This window comes from Fundulus heteroclitus, chromosome 19, assembly GCF_011125445.2.
Source record: "Fundulus heteroclitus isolate FHET01 chromosome 19, MU-UCD_Fhet_4.1, whole genome shotgun sequence".
Lineage (NCBI taxonomy): Eukaryota > Metazoa > Chordata > Actinopteri > Cyprinodontiformes > Fundulidae > Fundulus > Fundulus heteroclitus.
The window spans coordinates 31,030,629-31,052,204 of record NC_046379.1 but is presented as its reverse complement, the minus strand read 5'-3'; the positions used below and the strand labels follow the sequence as shown (position 1 = coordinate 31,052,204).

Below are 21,576 nucleotides of genomic sequence, written 5' to 3'. Positions count from 1 at the left end.
CCTAAATGTTTGTTTGCGTTTCTTTGACAAAATGAAAAAAAGGGGGAGAGCATGTTGCTGCCACCACCATGTTTCTGTATGGAAAGTGTGTTCAAAGTGTGGAATGGTCCATCCTCTCTCCAGGTTCAGATGACAGATTGAACAGAGCTCTGGATGATGTTCAAAGCTTGTGGTATTGTTTTAAAACCTAACCCAGCTTTAAGCTGAACCAGAACCTTCCCCCTGACTTCTGTCTTCCTGACTAGGGTTCAGAATAAAGAGCGTACTAAACACTGAATTTATACAGAATTTAAATAACACATAAGTTGGGTATATTTACTATTGATTGCAGTTAATTGGCTTGGATTTTATTTTGGGGTATTAGAATAGAATGTGGTGAATATTTATGAACACCAGACTTCATATATGTACTGGATTTCTACAAACATTTGCAACCATGCATAGTTGAGAAAAGTTTGCTTGCATTGTCACACAATTTAAGAAGGTTTAACTGGTCTCAATACTTTTGCAACATACTGAGAACATATCAAATAGTTACTGAATGTCATTCTAGTATTAAAATCTATGTTCAGATTTTGATATCCTCCAAATCTCCATGCTTAAAATCATTGTCACATTCTATAATCAGAGCTTGGATCTGACACAAATCACTCTGAGTAACAACAAATGTCAACTAAAGCGTATGGACTTACAAAGCAGCAGCATGGGGTTTACCATCAACAATCTTTCATGTTACTGTAGGCAGAGAGAGAACTTCTCTCAGATTCACAAAAAGAAAGAGCTCTCACAGTGGAAGTCAAGGATTTGCAAGGAAAGTGATCAAATCTCTTCAGAATGGAAATAATCCGATTTCTGACTGTGATTTCATTTGGTACCAATATTTAGGACTGTCGTCTGCCTCTAAAAATAAGACACAGAATGGCATCTAACTTGTAAAACTTTGTTAAAGCAACAAATGCAGACTGAGGATATTCTCACTTGGATCATCTTCTCCCACTAATGGCTGCTGGTGGCTTGCCTGAGTGAAGGTGTGTGGGAGTGGTAATGAAGGCGGCCGAGCGAGCCAAGCCGAGCTGGGCTGAGCCAGGCTGGATGGGGCTATAAGCAGGGTGTTAGTGGAGCTTTATTGGAGTTGGCCGGTCTTTCATTATCTGCTGTTCCCTGCAGAGCGGAGCCGCCTCGACCACCTTATTACAGTTTATTACAGCAAAACAGCAGCAGACTAAATGAAAAGAACTTCCCAGGAGGAGAGACAGAAGATCAGGTAGTTACTAGCTGCACGTCCACCGTCAAGACTCCTGTCAGAAGGGGGAAGAACTCGTGAACAGCAGAGGGGTCCATTCAAGGAAAGCCTTCACAGCTTTAAAATGAATTCAAAATGACAGAGATTTTAACATGGACTGTAGGGATCGCAGGACAAAATTATTGCACAGCTGCGGCGCGGCACTCAGGTAATCTAACGGGCCGTCGCTGTGGTCATTGGTGGGAACACAGAGGCCAGGAACCATTGTAGGACCTAAGTAATTGACTACAGGGCACCATTTCTCACCTTTTATTTGTTATTCACAATATACATATTAGCATCGCTTGCATTTCTTTGGCATGAACTTTTGGAATAAGCTGAGTAGTCGGAAGAGCAAACACTGGAGGACGATTCATGCAGAGTAACATGCAGAGCAAACCTGTTCTGTAGGTTAAATATATATGCATGAGGAAAAGTCAAACACCGGGGTTACAGGGTCTTCTCAAAGTATTCACGCCTCTTGAACATTTGCCCGTTTTGTTACATTACAGCCAGAAACGTCAGTGGATTTCAGTGGGACTTTATGTGTTGGCAACACAAAGCAATACTTAACTAACCCAGCGCCCAGTGAAAGGAAAACAATATATGGTTTAACATTTTCTTTGGAGCAACAAACATCTTCTTTGCAGAAAGCTGGATTTTCAAGCAGTTTTCAAGCGTTGTTGTTCATCATTGGATTTATTTCTGGAATGTAACTGGGACATTCAAACAGAAATCTGATTTCATATAAGCACTTCTGTATTAGCTCTAGCTGTATGTTTAGGGTCACAGCTGAGGAAAAGAGGTACGTAGTAGTCCAACTCTGACTTCCAGTTCATGACAACTGGAAGTCAGAGTTGGACGATTTATTTACTGAAAGGAATGATATGATTTCAGTCTGAGGATCCAGGATTTTCAGCATAGGAGTTGTAACTAAAATGGAAAGGAACAGGTCAGAGCTCTGGAGTCGAGGAGCGCAGCACCCTAAATACCCAGGCAGGTAATCGGTGGCAGAGCTTCAGCTGCCGTAGTCACCTGTGGTGGCTCTGCTCGCTGGAGAGCTGCTTCACAGGGGAAAGGAGACAACATCACAAAAACAGGAACAGACACCCCAGGATCATGGTAAAACCCACAACTGCCTCCCAGACCTATCCACTGCGTTCCTTGGTCTTCATGACGCTGTTTGTTCTCTAATAAAGCTCTGAGGCCAGAAACAGGACACACTTTATTTTCTAACATAAAAGATGCTTAAAGTCAAAAGACACTCACCATCATCTGTCATGGAATCCAGTGATGCTGTCACCTAAACTAAGGCCACCAGTCGCCAGTCGCTTTCTGTGCATGCCGTCCATTTAGTTAATCCAAAGTTAAAAACGTCCAGTTTTAGCAGTTTGAAGCCCTCCAGCTGTTATGCTCCCTGATGATCCAGTAATTACTCTGGATCTCTCTTATTCTCTTTCAATACGTTTGTGTTTTTGGTTCTTCTGCCTTGCTCCCTCTTTATCTCCTTATTAGCCACCAAGCAGAAAAATGTCTGCACCAAGTCGTTGGACCACAGTGTTGATTTAAATGTCCACTTTCCTTAAAGCTCAGTAACTGTTATGAGTTTTACAAACGGCAGGTTTGATTCTTGAAAGCCACCTCCTAGCCAGTCAGTGACCGACATTCTTCTGACATCACATTTTAAGCTAGAGCCAGGTCACTGAATCTGGCCCAAGTACACACTAGCGTTCCTAATGGAAAACCCTAATGACGGAGTAGAGCCGAGTCGAGCCATGTTGAGTAGGTACCAGTGGAAATGGAGCTTAATTAGCTGACTTCTGAAAGCAGATGGTTGCACCGGATTTCATTTAGGAGTATCAAATTATAGACCAGAATTCACTGGTACATCTAGAACAGGCAGGAGAGAGCAGATGTGCTAGCATAAAGACTGGAACCATGTTCTATCAGACAGAAGCTCCCCAGTTAGTCAGCGTAGTCAGTGGAAGTCATCAGACTAGGAAATCCTTTTAAACATTTGACATTACCCAAAGATGCTGATTATTTTTCCCCTTCTTCATGTCCTACCTTGCTGGTTTTGGTCATTTTGGATCCGACTTTATAAGTTATGAAATGCAATCATCTGCTGCTGGATGTTTCCCAGTCAACATGCATCACTTCATAACTACAAAGGGACATTTAATACATGCTTTGACAGCCTACAATTTCACGTCGTTTTGCTATGACCAACTGATAGTCTATGGTAAGAAAAGCTGATCATATGTGTCCCATAAATAATATCTACCCGCAGAAATTTGCATTGTTACTTTTGGTTTGATTGTTCCCTGGGTCATAACAGGAATTAAGAGCAAAATAAATGGAAACAGGGTGTTGTCAGGAAATGAATATACAATTCAATTACATAATCCCTGTGATCTGAGCATTTACATTAATATTTAGGAATGTTGCAGTGAATCCAGAAGTGAGATCAGGATCTTTTGTTGGACACTCAACACTGACTTTGTTGTCTTTAAGCCACTGTGTAACTAACTTGGCTGTATGCTAGAAGTCATTGTTTGTTAGGAAGATCCATTTGTATCCAAGCCTTCCTGGTTCATGTCTTGAGGTTTTGTTTCAATATTTCTGCATAATGCTCTTTCTTTACAATGCCCTATATTCTGTCAAGTGCCCCAGTCCCTCCTGTAGAAAAATACTTTCAAAGCACGATGCTGCTTCACAGATGGGATGGTGTTCTCACGCTTGCAGCCTTCTCCCTTTTTCCTCCAAATGTAACAATGATCTTCATGGCCAAGCACTTGAGTTTTAGTTTCACCCGACCACAGGACATGTCTCCAAAGATGAAGGTCTTTGTCCCTGAGTGCATTTACAGACTGCAATCTGGACTATTTTACTTTTGCAGTAATGGCTTGCTTCTCTCTGAGTGGCCTTTTAGCACATGCTTTTACAAGACCTGTTTCACTATAAATAAAGCCATTCTCTGACCAGCTTCAGCAACATCTTCCTAAGGTTTTTAGCTTTGGTTCTAGGGTTGATTCACAGATTTTGCATCAAAACCTCCTCATCTCTGGGACACAGAACCTCTTTTCTGGACATCATGATGACTGTTTATACTCGCTGATAATTGTTTGAATAGATGAACAGGGAACCTTTATGAAACTCAACATTCTTCCCAATTCTCCTCCTGTTGCTACATGCACGTTCAGTATGAGGGATTGCTGCAAAGTCAATGACAATGTTGTCCACTGTCCACTGTGGCTCCACGCTCTTTCAGGAGGAGTGAATGCTGCTGGGTTTCCTTGATAGAAACAAAACTTTTAACCACTCTGTCTATATGGTTTGATTGGATCAACTGTAAAGTGCCTTGAGATGATGTGTTGTGCATTGGCGCTATATAAATAAAATAAAATATAATTGAGTTGATACTTTGGCTGATTTCTTAATTTTTTATGATGTCAGCATGGTTGTGCCTCCAGTAAACTTAAAGTTGTGAATTACCCTATTAAATGTTTACAAAGCTTGATGTCATCATCTGAACATTTCTAAAAGCTGTTTAAAGGCATAATAATCCAGGTGGATGTAAACTTCTGACTTTGAAGAATGTAGTGATTTATTTGTAATAATATATTTGGCATTTAGCAAAATAAATATATTTGGGAGTCTTAAGTGACCAACAACAGGGAGAAATTAGTCTCTAGATTGAAGAGTTGATGTCAGAGCATGAGGAAAAATGTTGAGTGTCTATTCATCTGGTTTTACTCCATGTCCATGTCAGACCATGTGTTCAGGGTGCTGGAGTTATTGCATGTAATTATATTACTGTACATTTTGAGATGCAAAATGTTAACCCCTGTTCAACTTTGAAAATGGTGATATTAGACTTTGATTTCTACACAGTTTATAACTGATGAAACAACAGAAGACCAGAGGTGTTTGGTACCTTGAAAGTCATTGTTTTAGACAAAACTCTTTACAGAAATGTTTTAGCCACCAACCACCATAAGCTCCAGAAACTGATTATCTACTCTTCTATTGTCAGGTCAGATGATATCAGCCTGCAGGACGCTGATATGGTAAGATCACTCTGCACATTTGGGAACCATGCATTGTTTGTTGTTTTGATGTTTGGTGGTGTATCGTTAAACTGCTGACCTGACCAAATCTGATCCGACTTTCTGTTTTTCAGGACATCAAAGATCTCCTCCAGCATGTCTGTGAGGCCGACTCGGTCCAGGAAGTGAGACAGTACGGCACAGCTCTAGTTCAGCATCTGCGGCTTGCACAGCAACGAAGAAATGACATCACTGCTCAGGAGATGAAGGCCGTGATGGAGGAGAGAGACAAATCTGTTGACAAAGTGAGTTTTCCTCCAAAATGCTGAACCAAAGAACCACCTTTTAAACTAAAGCAGTTCCAGTAGTTCAGGGCCGATTAAAAAGAGAAAAGTTTGAGATGGTTCTTTAAAGAACCAGCTAAGGACTCACCAGACCGTTATAGGTTTTTCTGCTTTCATTGCTTCTTTCATGGTTGTCACATTTTAGATTTAGAATGTTGATGGTGCTTTTTTATTGAACCTGAGATATTTAAGCAGATTCTAGCTCAAGCAGATACCAGAATCCATCTCAGCGATCTCGGTCCAGTAAAGCCATAGATTGCTCAGGCTCCCTGGGTTCTGGTAGAAAAGCTTGAACTGTGATCAGCCACAGATGATGATTTTTTTATTTTTATTAAATCAACATAAATCACAGCACAGGATACATTTACACAGTTAATGTACCAACCCAAAACTTCCATCCCACCCCCTCACCTCTCACACTTATTCACATTCATTCACCCACATCGAATTAATTAATTCATCCACAAAATTACATTTTCAGAATAAACATTTGAGAACTTCCCATCTATTTTTATGTTTTCTGGCTTCATTATCAGTTTCAACCATATAACTTTCTAAGGGTAAAAAATGCTGAATTAATGTTTTAAAGAAATTAATACCAAGTGAGAATCTATTTTTGGCTTTAAAAACAAACCTTTTACCGAGTACAATGATTAAATTAACTAAATCGTGACTGTCGATAAACTCTCCTAGTAAAACAAAAACCACATCAAGTTTCATAGATAGACCAATACTTAAACACTTTTTTCAACTTCCACCCAAAATAGAGAGACAATATGACAATACCAAAACAAATGCAGGGTGGATTCAGACTCCTGACAACAGAAACGGCAATCATTTGACTCTGTCATATCCCATAGTTTTAACATTTTTCCAGTGGGTGAGAAGTTATATATGGTTTTAATTTGAAATTTTTGCACATCAACAGTAATTTTATAGATTAGTTTAAATTTTTTATCCCATGGCAGCGGGCAGTCAAATTAGTCCTCCCATTTTCCATATGTTTTAAATGGGGCAACCTTCAGAGATTTTTTTTTTTATCAAATAAAAGTTATATATTATTCTATTTATTTTAATTCCCTTTGGCCAATTAGAGGTTTCTTATTGTAGGTTTACAAACATATAGTTTAGTAGTTCCACTGTTTATTATTTTTTCCCATTTTTTTCCAATTACTCCAGTGAGTTGGTTAAAGGAAAAGTTTGAACAAGCATCACCATACATAGTTCTAAATTCCTCATACTCCATAATTTTACTGTTCTCATTGATAATGTCATTAACAAAGATAACTCCTCTTTCGAACATGTTTTTCCAAAAGAAAGGCTTTCCGTCTATTAGTATATTAGAATTCATCCATATTATCATTGATCCACCACAGAGGAAGCAAAGAGAGATACCACAGAGAACCTACACGGATTAATCAAAGGAAGAAGTGCAGAGCGACTGTGTGACAGAGGAGGAGACTGGGATGGGGAGAGATGGAGGCAGAAATTCTGCTGTGGTCCCCTCAAAAGGAGCAGCCCACAGAAGCAAATAGTTGCAAATTGGACTATTTTAAGTAGTCAAATCTTTTAACTTAGCTAAATACTGGGAGCATCTCTGGAGGATCTGGTGGACCAGCAGGCACGCCAGTTTTCCCCATTAAGTAAAGCATTGTGACTTGCTTGGTAAAATCCCAGTCCACCTTGTTGAGTTTAACAGACAAGTGGATAGAAGCTTCTCCTATTTGATGACGCAGTGACTCGTGGTGAAGCCGCTGTCACCGTTTGTGGATGCGAAATGCAGAGCGGTAAACACCGCGCGGTGCAGGTGAAGATTTCGCCTCAACCATGTTCGGTCTGAGCGCATCATTAGGCTTCCCGTGAGGGCCTCTGCACAGCTCGCAGAAGAGGCGACTTTCAGCTCAGTTATTCTCCTGCAAAACTGAGAAAGATATCACAAACAGTCCATTTCCATGGCGGATGGCTGCATAGGTTTAAACGTTGACTTCACAGAAGGAAGGCTGTACTTTGCTTCGATTCCAGCCTGCACACTCGTGGAGGGTCTCATCAATGTGAACCTCCTCGTCACAAGAGTTCACGGACAGAGGACAGAGGACAGAGGCCCTCTCCTGTGCGGCTGACCAGCAGGATCAGATCTAACTGTTAGCGAGATCTAACAGTAATACCTTTCCTAGTGATGCATATCATTACTAGCACAGGTATTACTGTTAGATATTTGTAGTTATAAACAACACACTGTGTATTCCCTGTAACAATAGTAGATATGCCTTTGTTGATGATGCAGTTTTGTTTTCGCTTTTTTATGCTTCTTTTGACTTTACTTCTGAACACCTCGGTCCATCTTTTTGTAATTTCCAAGCTAAAGAGTGTCATCAGCCTGACCTCTTAAAGCCTTTGCATTGTCATCCACTGTTGTCATCCAGAAAGACTGGACTTTTAATTTTCAGCTGCTGGGCAAAAATGAAATTGACCAATTCCCATCATTAACGCATTTTGTGCATCTCCAAATGTCTTCTGAGCATGCCATCCATTATGGCAGTTAATGACCCATTTATTTTAATCAGGTGAGTGGCATCAGATAGGCAAGGCAAGTTTATTTATAAAGCACTTTTCAGTAACAAGACGATTCAAAGTGCTATACATGAACAAAGCAAAAAACAGTAAAGAAAAGCATTACAGAGACAAGCACATTGCATTGGAACAGTAACAGCAGGTCAGATACTGTACAGGACAATTTGGACTTCCACATTAAGATTTAAAGGCAACTGTAAACAAATAGGGTTTTGACCTTGATTTAAAGGAACTCAGGGTTTCGGCACTTTTACAGTCTTCTGGGATCATAAAAACTAGATGCTGTTTCTATGTGTTTGGTTCTGGTTCTGGTTCTGGTTATGCCAAGTAGGCTTGAGCCAGAAGACCTGAATGTTCTGGAGGGTTGATACACTGATTACAGTCTGTGATGTATTTAGGTGCTAAGCTGTTCAGTGATTTATAGACTAACAGAAGGATTTTAAAGTCTATTCTCTGAGATACAGGGAGCCAGTGTAAGGACTTTAGAACTCGGATGATGCAGACCTGTGAAAACATGATTGCAGTACTCGATTCTACAAAAAAACAACAATGCATGAATTAGTTTTTCCTGCTGAGACATTAGTCCTTTAATCCTGGAAATGTTCCTCAGGTGATAGAAAGCCGACCTTGTAATTATCTTTAGATGCTTTTGGAGGTTCAGGTCTGAGTCCATCATTACTCCCAGATTTTGGCCCTGATCAGTGGTTCCTAGCTGAAGCTGTGCACTAACATTTGATCGCTCCTTTATTGGTCCAAAAATTATTACTTCTGTTTAGTTTTCAATTGAAGAAAATTTGGGTACCCAGGATGGACCTTTGGGGAACCCCACATGTGATTTTTGTGATCTCTGGGGTAAAGTTACCTACTGTCCTTTAAGTAGGATTTAAACCAGTCGAGTTTTGTACCAGAGTGATCGACTGAATGGAGTGATCGTTTGTATCGAATGCTGCACTCAGGTCCAATAGTACCAGTACTGTGATTGTTCCACAGTCTGTATTTATATGGATGGCATTAAACATAATGTTTTAGATAAGCATCTAAAACATGCAGAACAAGGGGCACTGAAGCCCAGGGGTGGGGACCACTGATATACAACATACGGGCCACTTCTCAATACTCCAATATGTTCTTGTGTGCATATCAAGTATATACTTTGTCAGTGTATACTTTGCAAGTATATACTTGGCAAGTACAGCTGAAAGTGCGTTCTTGCAGAGAATGCAAGGATGCAAAGAATGCAGTATGGAAGCTCTTCAGTTGGAACGTACTTAAAGATGTCACCGCTCAGCGGTGAAATGTAATTTCTGAAGTTTCACCAAATGGTGGAATGTGATTATTTTCAGATTTATAATGAATACAAAAAAAATAAATAAGAACAAAATGTTTTATATGACAAGTATCAAATATACATAATAAGTTAGGAAGACGTGTAAGTACAAAGTTGAAACCCTTTAAAATAATGAATTTTCAATTTTGACCATACAGTTGATTAATTCCTTCCGTTGCTTGACACCTGCGTGGTTAATTTACAAGAACTATTAAATACCAATTAAAAAAACTTATTTTTCTTTTATTTTTATCAGGTAAGCTCATACCAGGAATCTACAGAAAAAAGAGACAAAATGGTTTAAGTAAAAAATTGCATTTATTAGAATAACAAAATCAAAAAGATAACCAGTTAGCAAGTATTGTGCAGGAAATTGATACCTTGACTGTTTAATCAGGAAAATGTTAATATAATTTAAAAAATGTAAAAGAAGATGAGGAGACAGTGGTGTGGACGATGACAGGATACGCCGGTGAGAACGATCACTGGGGGCTTTTGAGAAACTGCATCTAAACCTGGAACTATGGTCTCTTCTCCTGCACAGCTATCTGCATAAATTCATCATTAGGGGGTACTGTATTAAAATGTTTTTCTTACTGTGAATTTACAGGCCTAAAAGATTATGATGACTAAATTAGGCCCCTAATTGGTATTTTAAGGGAAATAAACGTAGTGACAAAGTTTAGAAAATACCTGCATTATCTTAAAATGTAAAACATTTCCTGAGAACAATAATACATATTTTATATTCTATATATACTAAGACATTTTATATCTGACAATCGGCCACTAAATACACATGACAGGTAGTGGAAAATGACAGAGTGACTTGCCGAGATCGGGCTGCGGTTAGAGGGGAAAACAAACTCCAACCGCTCCAGCTGCCAGCGGAGCGGTGCTGCTCCATAAACATCGCAGCACATTTCAACATGGACTCATTCTTGACAAGCTGACTGCAAAGACAAAGTTTGGAGATCTACTTTCTCACCTGAAAATGTTTTAAAACTAAATTTTGTGACAAATTAATGTTGATATCAAAATGATAATTTTTTTGCGCGTATTTACTGTTATTGGTGCATTGTGGGATACTTTGCTGGCCCAAATTCGCAGACGTATGCAGCCTTGATAAAATCGGCAGAGCAAAAGCACATCTAGGTATTTTGAACCGTACTAGGGCCACCATCAATGATGTTTCATAAGTACAAGAGGTCACAAGTACATTAAGTATGCATATTGAGAAACAGCCACAGTCATATGAAAAAATTAGGGTGCTCTATAAAAGCCTTTGTGGTTTTGTAACATATTTGGGCATTTTCATATTTATTATCGATTTTAACACTACAGAAAAATACAAGTAATATAACTGAACAAGATCTGAATAAAAGACCCATTCATTCTTTCTGTAAAATATAATGAAAACATAGAATTTGTATGTCAATGTAAACTTTATTTATATAGCATGTTTCCAAAGTGCTGTACACAGCGACAAAAAAAACATATAAATATGTATGTACAGTACATACAAAATAACAAATACACAACACAAAATGAGAATAGTTAAAAATGATAAAGTTCAAACACTAAAAATACTAAAAACACCAAAAGAAATTTAAAACATATATAAAAGAATGATAAATTAATCTGCTCAGCTTGAGTTAAAAGCCAGTGCAAACAAGTGGGTCTTTAACAAAGACTTGTAGTGAAGGAGAAATTATTAAACCCCAAAATGAATACCTACTTAAAAGGCTAAATTCTAACACAGTTTTATAACATCATTACTCAGCATGTTTAAGAATGTTTGTCCTGTTTAAACCTGAGACATCTAGTTTGGAGCTCCTTACTGTTGCTGTTATAATAAACCCCGTGGTACCAATCAAAGATCTCTCTGAGGCCTTCAGGAAGAAGACTGCACCAGCTTATGAGTCTGGAAAGGGACTTAAAGAGGCCTCAAAATTTCATCTAGCCTTCAGGATTAGTAACGTTTTTGAAATGGAGTTGAAAAGAGTGTGAAATCAGCCATTTCACTGTACGGGAAATGGTGTACAGGTGGAGGAAAGTCAACACAACTGCTAACGTGTCCAGGAGAGTTCACCCTGAAAGAACTATCCAAAAATCCTAGAATATCAGCATGATAGCCACTTTCTGCCTAATTCAGAGTATTTTAAACACTCATTAATGGCTGATTATAGAACCTAAATATGTCACACATTTGTTATATATATTTTAGACAGACTGTGGGACATCATCTTGTGTAGTGCATGTGTAATCTAACATGTAGATTGGTGCTATAAAGAGAGACAACAATGGGCATACTCCAACTGCCTGCATCAGCCAGTGTGTGCGGCACAGCGCCATCCAAGGGCAGACAAAGCTCCCCTTTGCCTCACCTTGTCCCTCTTCCGTTTATTTGAACAGGCAATGCATAAATGCACTGATTTTGACCATAACAATGTTCAAATCAAACTGAAAACAAATTTCAACAGAACAATCAAGTGGACAAATTGATTTGCTCTTATCAGTGTTAGTACTTGTGATGATTATGTACTTTTCCACAGATAAAAAAAGATTAGACTAAATATATAATAGGCTGTCTTTTTTCATGACTCTAAACACACACACACACACACACACACACACACACACACACACACATTCATATTTACTTACACACGTGTGTATGTAAGTAAATATATCAGTGTACACACAGTTTTTATATTGAATGGAAATTCAATATAAATTGAATTTCTATAATTGTTCCAAACGCAGTCATTCATGTACACTTTAAGCTTCTCAATGTTTCTCAGTGAAGCAGCTGTGCATCTCGGTGCTGAATTGCAAACCTAAATGTTTTTTGATTACTTGGTGACCATTAAGGCATACTTCTTATTAAATGTTGCTACTTCTTAATAAAAAATCTAATAACCATTTTTTATAAATTATTGTATTGATTCTTTATTTGCTAACGGAGATCTATTCCAAATTTCTCTGTTCATGGTTTCTTGTTTATTTCAAAGTTTCCAAAGCTACAATTTTCTTTCTTCCTTTAAAGTAGATAACCCACATTTTCTTTTTCCCTTCTCTCCTCTGGAGGCTGATTATAATCAAAGTTCAATTCTCAGAGTTTATTACCAAAACCTGCAGAGTGTTGGATTTATTACCAACAATTTATATACCGCTCTCTGTGGGGGTGGGGTTGAAATCAGTAGAAATGAAAAAAGACGAGTCTGGCTGTTGGTGGGATATGAGCGAAATAGAGTTGGCCAGTTGAATGTGGAGATTGGTTGTGCTCCCAGCATGCTCTGCGGCAGGTGGTGGGCTCAGAAGCCCCGCCTCCTTCTGATATTTCTCAGATGAAAAAAAAGAATCAGATCAGGAGCCTTCATCTGTTTCCTTGCTGTGACTGACAGAGCGCAGTAACCATGGTTACTTGAACTGCTCCAGCATCGCCAAACAGCAGTGGTAACCAAAGCAACTGGCTTCTGAAGAGAATGGGAGAAATGAGAAAGTTCTTCCTTGAAAACACAAAAAACAAAAAACTCCTTTACATGTAGGATCATCCTGCAGCGCTACGGATCAGAATGAATATATGTTCTAAATAAATAACATATCAATTTAGCAATATCATGAGGCATTTATTGATCAGGGATGACATTACAACAAGGGAAATGTTCTGTTAATTATTTAATCACCTTGGGAGTGGAAACGTTAGGCAGCAAGTGAACATGAGGTCCTCGTAGTTGAAGCAGGAATAATGGCAGCATAAGGATTTGAGCAAGTTTTCCAAGAACCAAAGTGTGACTGTTAGACAGTTGGGTCAGAGCATCTCCAAACAGCAGCATTTAATGGAGTATTCATGGTCTACAGTGGTCAGGATCTATCAATGGTGGTCCGAGGAAGCATCAGTGGTGGACCAGCGACAGGAAGTGAAGGGTGGTCTGTTTCGTCTTAACCAAGGGAAGAGCTGTTAGCTGTTAGCTTCACAGTAATGACCACATGAATATCTCTCCAACTGAATGTTGTAATAAATTACTTTTGATTATTTTAGAACAATTTAAACGTAACTGACCCTATTGCACTCCTAAGGTAGCTGCAACATTGCAAAAGCCCTTCTGACAGGAAATATCAAAATAAAATCCCTTCCTGTTCCGTTGATGTATAAGCTTAAACAAGCAACAAGCGAAATTTCATTATTTTAGAAAACTAGTTTTGTGAAGAATTACAGGTATCTTTTTAGAAGGACTATGGTTAATGTTACACACCATTTCTCTGTGTTGTTCTCTAATCTTTTGTTTACATAGCCGGGCCGGCGGCACGTGAATGTACGTGAACATCTTCCACTCAGGGCTTACCCACTCCCTGCCCATAAAATGCCCCCACCAGGCTCAAAATGGCAGAGAGCACGGCCATCGGATCAAAACGTTCTCTTGCTAACAGCATTATAAAGCTATGTTATTTTCTTCACTAAACATGTTCCTCTGAAAGGTGATGCTGTTTTACTGTTTTTTTATTCTTTACAAATAGGCTGATATGAGCCGATGGCTGAGAAGGGGAAATGGGTGCTGAGTGCTAAAGCGGAGATAGGGAGGCGTGGCTTGGTACACATCTTGTTTTGGTCAACAGACTGTGCTCAACTCTGCACCTAGTGGTGAAATATAGCTTATTGCTTAAATCATTAAGGAAATGATTTTCCAATATTCTAAAAAAAATTCACAGCTCAGTGAAGAGAAGAAAAGCCAAGTCATATTTAGTGCAATATAATATATTCCCTTTCTATTATGGATCATAAATGGTTACATTTCTAATAGAATGAATATTACATCTAACAAATTTTCAAAATAATATAAATCAGCCTTCAGCTGATTTTTTTCTTTTCTTTACAAACTAAATTTTAAATTATTAAAAAAGAACTGTTGATGATTATGTTTCAAAATTATTAAGTGTTCATGTAATAATTTAGGCCTTGGGACAAACAGTACAGGTTTGGAATCCTAACATACACCAAATCAAGGTTAGAGCTGCTCTAGATGTCATGGATTTGATGAGAAACTGTTTATTTCAGTCATTTGAGACTAGACTCGGACTTGGAAAGAATGACATTTGAACATCTTGGCTAAAAAGAAAACCAGATTTCTGCGCTTCAGCTTTGGAAGCTTTTATTAGAAGCTGATTAGGACAGGTTAAAAAAGGACGACTTGTTGCTACACCTTGGATCATTGTCCCAGAAACTGCTGGTGTAAATGGCTTAAAAGAAAATAATTGGGCTGTATTCTTGACACGACTATTAGTCCTTTAGTCACAGTCCTTTAGAACGGTGGTTCCCAACCCTGGTCCTCAAATACCCCTGGCCTGCATGTTGTAGGTGCCGCCTTGCTGCCACACACTTGACTGTGCTTAATGGTTGATTAAGAGGCTTCTGCAGCATTTGTATAGCTGCAAACCAGTCAGACTGCCTTTACATATCCTTGTCCACTGCTGCAAGCAGCAACAATAGGCATGTGAGCTTGAGAATGATCATGGGGCAACAGAAAAAGATCCAGTTAGTGGCTCAATCCGAATACCCTTATAGAGCCAGGACTCTTTAGCCATTGCAGAAGTGCGTCAGAATAGTGTAGTCAGTAAGAAAGGAGGTAGGAAAAGTAGCCTGTATGCTCCCTCCCATGGCTAGTTCTGCCTAAGAACCCTGCAACGTCCCTTACCTCTCTAAGAACCCTCAAGGTATCCCACAATCCTTTGCGTGACATGATGTATCAGCACAGCCCCCTCACAGAAATCAATGATGTCCGGAGAGAAGAGAGCGCACACTTTATAGTTCATTTTCGGAAAGGCTGTAGGCCTGGATTTGAGCCACATTTTTTTTTGCCACATTTTTTTTTGCCTACTAAGCCAAAAAGCCTGGGGAAAAAACTACAAACAAATGGTGAATCATGTCAGTAAAATTATTTCAAGGTATCCACAGACAAATCAATGTTAAAGCTCAAGTTAAAATAGCAAGCTTATACCTATCTTAAAATATATATTATAGTAACTAAGTAAATACTTATTGCAGACAGCAGATTATGTTTTCATGCTGCCATCGAGCTATCCATGGCAAGAATTTAAAGAAATTCTGTGTTAGTAGTGTGAATTTTACTTTACATATTAAACACTTTGTGCAAGATTGGAGCCCTGGTAACTGATCATGGCTGACAACAAATAACTCAGGCAACCAGAAGTTGCAATGTACGTATATCCAAAACCCAGCAGAACTAGTGTTAAGCATTATTCCTTAATTTAAAGGACCAATAAGTAATACTGACTCCTAAATCGGGACAACACATATACAGGGCCTTAACAGAGAACAGTAATTTCTCAGTGGTCTGTTGCTGCTGTGAATCCCCACCAAATTTTTACTTCCACAGGACCAGTATATAATGTTGTATTCTGTTCCATTACTGGTCGGCTTCTGCTCTTTTGCCAAAATAAAATTCCAAATGCTGCGCTCTGCTTTGGGAACTCTGGGAACTCTCATATGATTAACTCAGGAACCAGGAAGTAAACACGGGCTACACTCTCCACCAAAGTCGTTCCGGACCGTACATCTAGGTTTGAAAGGTGAAAAACAGGACTAAGACATTGTTGATGGAGAGGACCGATTGTTTATAGGGAATGTTACTTCCATCTCAAGTGACAAGTGAGAATGAATTAGGTTGATTTTGCAGTTAATTTCTTACTTATTCTTACTTATAACCATTTAACCATACAATGTTTATAAACAAACATTGAGTTATCTTCATACGAACGAACATGCGGTAGTTCCCCGTCGATCACTGCTGATCAGCTGTTCATGAGGTTGGTTGGCCACGTATCCATATTTTACACTACTAGACTCCTTTTAGGTTTCGGGAAAGGAATAAACATTCGGGATAACCTATGCCCCTACTGACAACTTTTAATAATTTTTACCAATATTTTTTTAATGAAATCACTCTGACCGAAATGCGTTCAAAATGTAATGTCTTGGGATCTTGTCGGAGGGAAAGAGGTAGCAGCTTCTGCAGGTAAGGGGTGTCTTGCTTAAGGACTAATTGTGATCACTGATTGGTCAGCTACTGCCTCCAAGATTGATTGACAGGTGGCGTCACGTAGGAATGCAAGAATTTCCTGGAGCCTTTAGGAATTTGTGTAAGAGGAACTGTCGCCATCTTAAAATGACCAAAACAAAGGAGATATTGGTACACTTTAGAAGATCAAAGGTTCCCCATGAGCCTGTTTCCATATTGGGCTAAGACAGTGAAGTGCTACAGAGCTAAAAATAGCTGGGGTCTTGATTTATGTAAAACGTGACTGCTGCCCGAGCACGGATGCCCTCTACAGCATAGCCCCCTCCACTTCCTCTGGTGGGTTGAGATCTTCTGTGTGTGCAGGGAAATGCTTTACTTGTTCTATCACACTGTGGAGTCAGTGTCCTTTTCTATGCTGCAGTGTGGAGGAGTAGTGTGAGGGACAAGAACAGCAAACCACTAGATAAGCTAATGAAAAAAAAGCTAGCTCAGTGCTTTGCAATGGACTGGAACCATTACAAACACTTGTTGAGTGGTATATGCAATCACTATACTCCAGAGCAACTGACAAGATATTTTGTTCCCAGGGCAATTAGACTTTTTAGTACTCTCTAGTATGTACTGTTATTTTATATTGTTTAATTATTTTACTCACTAACTCACTCACTCAGTCACTCCATTCTACTGATTATGTAGTTGGTTATAATGTTATTCCTGATTTGTATATACATGTAGAGATGCAGTTAGCAACATGTTAGTCCAAATACAAAGTGTGAGAATATGTTTTACAAAAGCAATATGCTCAAAGAAGATTTGAAACTTGTGAAACCTTGGTTGCAAGGTTAACTAAAAAAATCAAAAAACGAGCTTAAGAGAAAGCGTAGAGCTCTGAAATGTAAAATCTGTAGCAGGGCTAAAATACCACTTATTCCATCTTTATCCCGTTGGAGGATCTTTGTGCTGCTACCTGCTGATGAAGTAAAACTCGGCACGTTCATATGGTTGTACTTCATTTGCATATATTAGGTAGTTTTTTTTTTCTAGTCAAAGCTGTTCTCCGTGTGTTGGACAGACGGTGGAACCTTTGAGTTGCCCCTCATCAGCACCCATAGCCTCACATTTTAACCTCCCTCCTCCCTCTGATGCCGGCCTCCTTCAACCTATACCTCACCGCTGTATCGACTTCACTTCCATCACTACCAGTGACCCCCACCAATAAAACTGCTTCACTGTCTTTTAACAACTATCCCTATTACGTTAACACCACCCCTCAATGGTAACACCTTAATCCTCCCTTCATTCTACTGCTGCACCGCAGTGAAATATGTTTCAAATGCTGCCATAATCCTCCGAGAAGAAGAAGAAAGAGCACTCCACGTTGGAGGATCCCACCCCTCCCCATCCCTCTCCACCCCTTGTTGCTCGCAGATTCCTCATTCCCTCCTTTCATCTCTCAGGGATTATCTCCCTCAGCAGCTGGGGGTTCTGGGAAATATTAGAAAAAGGGGGTGGGTTCTTCTTGAGCACTCCGACCCATATGCCAGCTGGAGCTTCCTGCTCCTTATTGAATTGATATCAGGTAATTACAGGTTATCACAGCTCATCAGAGCTCATCTGGAGCTGCTGACCACCTCACACCCTGACTGGAGCCCCAAAAGAAAACTGATGGTTCGACTCCAACACATTTACCCCAAGTGTAGAAAAGGACAGAATTTGCTGGAGTCACTTATTAAGACATTAGAGCACTTTATTCCAGTTTTTAATTACTTTTTACAAGCTGGAATGCAGCAATAAAGAGTAAATCCATAAATTACCCTTTTAAAACTTCAATAGCTTGCATAACTTCAATAACTATGAACATGATTAAGAACTCCTTGACGAAGGTAGAGCTGCAGCTCTTTGTGAACCTGTCTTCAATACCTCGAAGGAACCTGAGGCTGTTCTTGTTCTCCCCAATTTAATAATGAATCTCTACTAATGTCAGATTCTAAGCTGAAAAACTTCCCCTCTTTGTCTCCAAATGAGAGAAGTGACAGTGGATTTATCTTAGTCTAATAGCCTCATTTTCTACACCAGAAACACTAATGTCACTTGGATGTGTGCTGGGAAGTTTTGTAGGGCTCAGTGTCGACATGACATGGGGCTGTTCCCATAGTAGAAGAAAATTGAGAAATTTTATCTCAAGTTAAGCCAAGCTGCCAAGGAGTTTTTGGACGTGTAGTAAAATTCCGTGCCATGATCATTGCAACTATGAGAAACCATATATACCACAAATCTACCCAATAAGGCATTCCTCAAATGACGTCAAATTACTAAATTTAGACGCATGTGTCGCAGCTATCTTGTGGTCGTACAAGCAGAGCAGTAACACTCGACTAGTTTACTTGTTTGATTCAAATAGTCAACAGGTCTGTCCTGAAAATCACGTCAACAGACAATAATATGGTAACAACAAAACACCGCTGCTGCATTGATATCTGCTGGAGTGACTAACGATATGATGATTGTGATCATATGGAGGAAGTTATTTTTTTGTTTCATTGATATTCCAAAACAACGAAGGATTGCAGGGAAATGTCAGTGTTGCATACGAGCTTGTAACTGGGAGGACTTTACTGTGGAATCTGACCAAGGCACCTAAATGTGGTCTCTGCATTTCCTGGTGCCAACACTTGAACATCCAGACCTGAAACCAGCGACTGCAGTGTCTGGGCAGGTAGGATACGTTTATTTGGCTTTTTCTCAGCGGCTTTAAAACTTCATACAAGCCATGAGGGCTGTTCATGTGAGCTTCAGTGTTGCATTTAGTTATCAGCGATTTTAGGCTTGTTTTTATCTAAAGTCACTTGTAACTTTAGTGAGTTGGCGGTTGCGGTTTCTTGGGGTTGTTTCAGAACATTCAGTCACTTTTTTGGGCTTCGTTTTTTGCAGACAGAAAGCTTTTTGCTGGTTAACGTGCTGCGCAGCAAGAGAGCAGGGCTCAAGCTCCCCTCCCCCACCACAACCATTTTACGAGTAGTAAAAGTCCTGGTGTGTATAAATACCTGCTTAATACTTGCATTTGTGATGATTAGAAGTGATGGTTTTCTTGCTGGTCTTCTGCTTCTTTTCATGGATCACATGAGCACGATTGTGTAAAGAGTAGACGTGATCTCAGTGTCTGATTACAGCGGGATAATTGACTGTTTTTAAGTCTATTTTGTGCAATGAGTTCTATAATAAATTAAAACATAGGCTTATAATAATACATATATATTTTGTCTTAGAATTGGCTGTAATTCCACATGGATACAGCAGGTTTCTTCCTTGCATTTGTTTGGTTGTGAGAGAGGAGAGGACAGCCTCTCCTACCTTTCTACTAATACTGCTTTCTTTCCGCTCTTTGCGAGCCCTGTACATTTCAACCAACATCTCAGCTGTTCTATACTGGGTTTCTCCATTGAAGCAGGTTGAAATGAAGCTCCTGGGACGTCATCATCTTCCAAAATGATTAGTATTACAGTTGTTGCCAATGTAATTTGCACTCTTCCTGTCCGAACAGCCGAGAAACCGGCTATCTCGGGAAAAACGTGACTTCATTTGAGAATTGCCCCATTGTTACTGAACTGATGCAAATACTACTTGGATGTTGGGCAACGATCCAAGAATAGCATAACTTAATCTTATGCTATGCGGGCTCTGTCTTGACTGATAAAAATTCACTCACCTCAGCATGCAAAACGCTCAGAGCGGCTTTAACTGAATCCCGCAGTGTTGTCTACACATAGAGCATTGAACCTTTTTTCACCAGATGGTTGGTTGGTTCCTACATTTTAGGCCAGAATTATTCATATTCCTTGCAGATTTAGGTTTAAAGTAATCTTTTATTGGACATGCCGTTGCAAATTCTCAGTTATCTGGGTCATCGCACCAGCAAACAGGCTTAAATCAGAGGCAACCGGACTTTCGTTCAGTTCTTTCTGAAAACGTTTCAACACCTATCGAGCAGTCTTTGTCTATTCTGGTGGTCCGCACTTGAGCAACTTTTATTGGACTATCTAACTTTTGGAGTGGACTAGCCAAAGTCCTGACTTGACTTTGACGGAGAGTCTGTTAAGGGAGCTAAAGATTACATGAAAATGGCAAGGAGGCTTTCCAACCTCATCACTAAAGATAAATCGTCAAAATACCAAAGGAAACATGCAAAAGTCATGTCAACAATTATGAGAAAGATTCAGTTGCTCTAATGCTACAATAGATTTTTTTCTTGGCTGTATTAAAATTATTTTAAATAAAATTTTGCCAGAAGAAAATACAAATAACCATAAAGTAATAGTAAATAATTTTGGGTTTAACTGAAAATAAAACTGGTGATTTAACTGCAAACGTAACATACCCTGTCCTGTGGCGGTAGAACTACTCACTAAGTAGAATTTTACACCCTTTATCCTAATACACATACACCAAATAATACTGGGGCTAACAAAAGCATGAAATGTAGATCAAAAAAGAGAGAGACCATTCTCCAGCCTAATTATTAAGCCTTTGGGAGAAAAAAGTGTTGTATTTGTTATTGATAGGGCATTTTACACATGTAAGTATTTTTGTGGCTATACTCACAGCCACCAGTGGAATACTGTTTGCAGCAATTCTCTATGTACCAAACTAGCAGGAATATTTACCAAAAGAGTTATTCACAGTTATGTGATTTTATTTCCTGCTGTGAAACAAATTTTTATTGTTTATTCTTACCTGTTATGTAAGAGGATTATAATAAATAATTCCCTTACTGCTTACCTTTAACTAACCCAGGCAACTTCTTTCTCTAAGTTTTTAAAAACAGATTAATTGGAAGTGGTATACAAGTATTCAGTCATGTTAAACTTGCCGCCATGTATACTGAGACTGCACAGCTCTAGGGTTTTAGAAATCAAGATGTGGTGAAAAATGTTTGGGTCTTTACCAGTTTCTAAAGTTTTTTATC

The 21,576-nt window shown here is 39.2% G+C and overlaps 1 protein-coding gene across 1 annotated transcript in view; it reads left to right on the top strand.

The window, feature by feature from the left end:
* Window positions 1-21,576, top strand: part of mipol1 (mirror-image polydactyly 1) — an 87,516-nt gene that overhangs the window by 27,027 nt on the left and 38,913 nt on the right. The window contains exons 8-9 of the mRNA XM_036150845.1: window positions 5,319-5,352; window positions 5,466-5,636. Coding sequence (XP_036006738.1) covers window positions 5,319-5,352; window positions 5,466-5,636 — 205 coding nt within the window. The remainder of the gene's footprint in view (window positions 1-5,318; window positions 5,353-5,465; window positions 5,637-21,576) is intronic.